Below are 5,947 nucleotides of genomic sequence, written 5' to 3'. Positions count from 1 at the left end.
TGTGACTTGCTTGTTCTTTGATGACTTTCTGTTGGATAGGAATGAGGTTTTTGCTGAATATTCACTTGATCTCTATGGGTTTTTGGATTTCTGTAACAACTTTTCTTATGTTGCTCACTAATTCCTTTCATTTCCTTTGTCTGCATTGTTGGTTTGTCCTTTGAATGATTCAAGGTAGTTGATTGGTCCTTTATCTTTAGTTTTCTTGATGCTTGGTTCTCCTTCATAGCCTAGACCAGTTTTGATGAGAGGGGATCTATGGTTACTTAGAGTCTCATCTAACTTGTTAGATCCTTTAATAAATTTTAAGTTTTGGTCGAACTAAGTCTTGGTTTTCTCTAATTCCTTTCTAAGAGAGATTATTTCTTATTCTCATTTTTCATATTTGTTTCCCTTCTCTTTCAACTGTTTTTTTCCCCTGGAAAAATCGTAATCTTTCATTATACTTTGAAAAATTACATATTGTAGATGCACCTAAATGCATATGCTATAGTCTGGTCAGCCTGATGGCTCAGCAAAATAGATAACAGATATATCAGCATAGATAACCAGTTCATCATGCAGGATGATCATTTAGTTTCTGTTTGGATTATATACATATTGCCACGCAGGGCCGGTTATATACTTTCCGTCAAAATGTAATCAAAAAACCTGTACAGTTTATATCATATATTCAGTTCATGGGCTGTCCGCCCTGTGGTATTGAGGGTCTATATAAGGCCGATGATAATATTGAAAAGCATTTGACCCTCTCTGCTCCTGGATCATCCACTCTCCTCGGGGTAGTGTCGTGGCCACCTTGGATAGTTCGTCGGCACTACTGTTGTGTTCCCTGTAAATATGAGTACAAGTAATATCATTAAAATGTACCTTCATGATATTTATTTCATCCAGTATATTGCTGAGTGTGTGTGTGTGACATTCAGTTGTAGCATTAAACCAGTCTATGATGATCTTTGAGTCGCCGAAAATATGTATGTTCATGCAATTGTGGCCCAATGAGAAATGCATGAGGTGACGAAGAGTAATGAGTTCAGCATAATTGTTTGATCCAGTCCCCAATCCCAATTTGACTTTATAATAGTGCTGTTCGTTTATGTAGAGGATAAATCCTCCCCCACATCCCTGCTGTTGGGCTGCACCATCAAAGAAAGCCCATGGGGTATTCTTATCTATGAGAGGCAGGTCACGGGGCCTTCTGGCACGAGGTTGAGGTGGTTCCGGCATTTCATTATAGACAGTTATAATGCGAGCATATATGTGCGGCCAGTTTGCGTTTTTTCCATCAAAAATGATACGATTCCGCGTCAACCATAGTTGCCAGCTTATGATAAGAGGCAGACTCTGTATTTTGGAACCCCTGTTTCGTTGATACCAATCTTCCCAGACCCTGTTTAGATCGTCACCCTCCCAGGTGCCTGTGAAGTGGATTACTGATGATATGCTATGCCATATTTCCTTCAGGGCCGTGCACTTCAGAAAGAGATGTATTGTCGATTCAACGTCGTTTTTACACAACGAACACCAGGTAGGCCCGTGAATGGCTCGGTGCATAAGATTCTCCGCGGTGGGGACTTTGTTTTTTAGTATGCACCAGAAAAATAATTTGGCCCGCGGTGGCGCTGTAAGTTTCCAAATGGCCTTCCACCAGAAAGTAATCATGTCAGGAACTTTGTGAGAAATCAACACTTGGTAGCCCCCCTTTGGAGTATAGGTACCGCTGTCTGATTGGTTCCAGATAAGTTGATCCGGTCCCTCTTTTATCCTTATGTGAGATTCGAGGAGAGCTGTGATATATTCAGTCCATTCGTGGTGCCAGCAATGGGGCAGATTGATGTGCTGTGCGGACTTCCATCCTTGAGCAAGAATGGTGGTATTGCGAGGGTCTGCTATATTTGCAATGACCTTGATGTCTTGGGCATGTATATGCTGTATAAGATTCCTGGTTAAACGATGTCGTCCACCGCTCCCAATCCATGGGTCAATACCAATGCGGGCCGATTGTCCATTATTTATTCTCCAGATCAAATTGTCCCTGATAAGAGGCAGTGAATGTAGTAGTGCCTTCCAGACTGTAGAGATGCCATTTTTGGGCCAATTTGGGAGCCGAATCCATTCCATGATATTCATTGGCCAGATATATTTATGATAAGTAATGCTCGTCCAAAGATTTTGACCCGTGATCAATGTCCACCCCATTTTTGCAGCAAGTGCCTGGGCAAATAGAGGCAGGTCTTTCAGGCCCCAGCCTCCCCATTTCTTTGGCACAACTATCCTGTTCCAGGCCACCCAGGCAAAAATCCTCTTGTCTTGGTTCCCATTCCATAGAAATCTGTTACATATTTGATGTAGCCTGGCCAAGATGTTCCTAGGAATCCAGGCAAGTGCCATCCAATAAACAGGTGTGGCCTCAAGGACAGATTTTACCAGTACAAGCCTGCCAGCTTTTGATAGGTATCTGTGGCTCCAAATTTTTAGCCGCTTCTCCAGTTTTGATACTAGCCAAGTCCAATCAGCAATTTTCTGAGCAACAGGCTTTATCCAGTATCCTAGATATTTTAGACCCCGATCAAGCGGGGTGATTCCATAAGGAAACAAGCGGTGCGCATATTGGGACTCTTGAATGGATGTGCAAGTATATATGATGGAGGATTTTGAGTGATTTGCTAGCATGCCAGTGGCAGATGAGAAGAGGGATAGGATCTTTGAGAAGGTGCGGGAGTCCCTGATACTGCCATCAAGAAAAATGATAACGTCGTCCACAAACAGGAGGTGAGTGAGATAGCAGTCATCTGATATCTTGAGACCACCAAGATCACCCACCCTCTTAGCTGATGCAATCAACCGACTGAGGCCATCCATGACAATCAAAAAAAGTAGTGGTGACAGGGGGCAGCCCTGTCTGAGCCCTCTTTCAGAGTGGAAGAAATGCGACGCAGATCCATTGATGAGCACACTGAAGGTTGGGGTGGTGATACAAGCCATGATCCATGTGATGAAGTTGTGGGGGAACCCCAAGTGGATGAGTATCATCTTAATATATAGCCAACTGACACGGTCAAAAGCCTTTGCCAGGTCTATCTTTAGGGTGATGGCCTTTAGGTGTTTGGTCCAAATGGAGTGGATGGCTTCCTGGGCCGAGCCAATAGCTTCATGAATCTGGCGGTGATCAAGGAAAGCAAATTGTTGAGGAGCAATATGTCGAGATAGGATTGGGCGGAGACGATTGGCAATGATCTTGGAGATGATCTTATAGAGGCAGTTGCAAAGTGAGATGGGTCTGTAATCATCGAAGGAGGATGGGGAGTCCAATTTGGGAATGAGGGCGATAAAAGTCGTGTTGATAGCATTATACATTGTTCCGGTTATCCGACATTCCTCCACGACTCTTAGCAGATCATTGCTGAGTAGCTCGTAGAACGCAAGGTAGAATTCTATGGTCCACCCATCCGGACCTGGGCTTTTATCCTTTTTGAACCATTTCAAGGTGCCCTCTAGCTCCCCAGGAGTCACTGGATCAAATAGTGCCTCTGCTTCGTCCCCATTTACAAATCTGGGGAAATGACCAGCAATATTTATAATGTCAGCAAGAGTCGATCCTGGAGGGTTTTTATAGAGATTCCTGAAATGTGTTGATCCCAGGTGAGAGAGTTTGCTAAATGTATCAGCCACTCCTCCTTCTGGATTCGGCATGCTCCATATAGTGTTGGTGACCTTCCTGCCCTGTGCATAATTGTGAAAAAACCGTGTGTTATCATCCCCTGCCTTTAACCATATAGCTCTGCTGCGCAGACGAATAGATTCCTCTCTGTCTTTCAATATCTGAGACTTCTGTCTTTCGAGAGCCACCAGGTGGGATTTATCTTCCGCCGTAACAAACCCCAGACCTCTTTCATCCATCAGTGTGCAGAGCTCAGTTTCGATGTTCAGTAGAGCCATATTTTCCTGCTGAAACTTCTCTTTGGCCCACTTGATGGACAGATGCTTAAGCTGGGCTAGATTGGAGCAAAATCCTTTTGCTAATGTTTCTGATCTGTCAATCGGATTCGCAGCCCAGAAGTCCGAGACCATTCGTATATAAGATGGGTCCTGAAGCCATGTGTGATTAAACTTGAAGGGGGCTTTTGGTTTTTGGAAAGGACCCGATATCTCCAAGTATACCGGGGAGTGATCCGATATGCCACCAGCTCCAACCCATTGTTTATATTGATGCAGTTGCTGTATAAGGGATCCTTTCATGATAAATCTATCCAGTCTGCGAGCTAGGGCCGCCTCGCCCACCCTTCTATTCCGCCAAGTGGGGAGAGGTTTGTTCATGGGGACATCGATCAGGTTGTGCCTTTCCAGTAGATCGGTCATATAGCCAGTGATCGAGTCGACCTGTGCCATGGATCCCCAGGATTCACCATAGCCCAGAGAGAAATTGAGGTCTCCTCCAATGATGATATTCTCCTGTGAAACAATAGAAAGTCCAAGTAGATGTTGCCAGAACTGTTCCCTTTGCTGACAAGGACCATATATGTTAATTACCCGAAGGCTGGTCCCCAGTTCAGCTGTATAAAGATCAATACCCATATACCCTCGGCCTCCCCAGGATGCATTAACTTTGATGGTTTTTGGATTGTACCCAATAGCGAGACCTCCAGATCGACCAGTAGAGTCTATGGCCAAAAATATCCACCCCGGGCACATATTGTTTAATGAATCAGAGATGAGATCAGCCGGGCCAAGAGTCTCTTGTAGCAGAATGATGTCAATAGGAATAATCTCAAAAAGCCTTCGCAAGGCTAGTTTCTTTGAGGCACTAGCCAAGCCTCTGCAATTGAAGGTGAGGCACTTCATGGGGGCACGCTGACAGGGGTGTTCACTGCTCTAAGAACCCCATCTAGAGTAGATTGACGACCAGAGGCTACTTCAGCTCCAGCCCGTCGGATAGCCTTTGAAAGGTCAGATTTTCGCCCACGGGATGTCAAGGAGGAAGATCCAGGTATGGTAAGACCCAACCCAGAGTATTGCAGAGGGGGATCCCGGGTGGAGATGCGAGGGTGAAGGTTATAGCTATGGGCCTTTGATTCCCGAGGTGAGGAGGGAGGAGAAGGGTGCGAAGGAAGAGAGGGCAAGGAAGGAGCAGGTGGTGCCATAACAGGAGAGGATGGCAATGTGCAATGTGCAACAGATATAGATGGTACATGCAAGGAGGAGCAGAGAGAATAACAAGAGTAGGGAGAGGATAGAGATGTACCCGAAGCTTTTGCGGCTTCTGCTGCTGCCCGTGATCTGGTGACTGGTGGTGAGGGCGAACAGTGAGTCGCAGCCGCTGCCAGTTGAGTCGAGGGCGCCGGACCAGGTGCAGGAGTGCGTTGATTTGTCTGTGCCGCAGTCTTGGAGGGGATAGTAGGTGCAGTGGGGGAGTCCTCTGTCTTCTTGTTGAGGGGGCAGTCCTTAAATAGGTGCCCAACCTTGTGACATCGGCGGCATCGAAATGGCACCCCCTCGTAGTCCAAGATCTGAATCCTGGTGTAGTTTCCCCAGTGAAGTGTAATTTTCTCCTCCAGCCCCTCGCGGGTATCCAAATGTACAAGTATGCGAGCGAGGGTTCTGTTCCTTGATTCCACGAAGGTTTTATCATGATCAAGATAAGTCCCCAGAGCATTTCCTATCTGAATGAAGACCTCCTCACACCAGTACTGAAGAGGGAGACCGGGCAGGCGTACCCATAATGGACCAGCCCCAATTTGTTCTCTCTCGGGGTCGAAGAGAGGACTCCATCTCTTTAGCAGGACCGGTGCCATCTCTATGTGCCAGTATCTGCCAAGCACCAAGTCAGTGTAGGCCTCCTTTGCAAAGTGTAGAGCAAACCAGCCTCTAGGTAGCACTTGTACCTCAGGTAGTTCATGGAGTACCCCACCCCAAATTTCCTTGACCCATTGCGTAAGTCGAGCAGCCG

General features: G+C 46.1%; 1 protein-coding gene across 1 annotated transcript; it reads right to left on the bottom strand.

The window, feature by feature from the left end:
* Positions 1 to 678: 678 nt before the first annotated feature.
* On the bottom strand, positions 679 to 4,842 carry LOC149176751 (uncharacterized). Its single transcript, XM_089421560.1, has 3 exons — positions 3,356 to 4,842; positions 941 to 2,848; positions 679 to 832 (listed from the first exon to the last, which is right to left on the bottom strand). The coding sequence occupies exons 1-3, from the start codon at positions 4,840 to 4,842 to the stop codon at positions 679 to 681; spliced, it is 3,549 nt and encodes a 1,182-aa protein (XP_089277686.1).
* Positions 4,843 to 5,947: the final 1,105 nt, after the last annotated feature.

This window comes from Pinus tabuliformis, chromosome 4_1 (genome assembly GCF_031772625.1).
Source record: "Pinus tabuliformis cultivar Carrire ecotype Pingquan chromosome 4_1, CPIR1, whole genome shotgun sequence".
Lineage (NCBI taxonomy): Eukaryota > Viridiplantae > Streptophyta > Pinopsida > Pinales > Pinaceae > Pinus > Pinus tabuliformis.
Note: the sequence above shows the minus strand (reverse complement) of the source record. Positions and strands in the feature narration are given on the sequence as shown.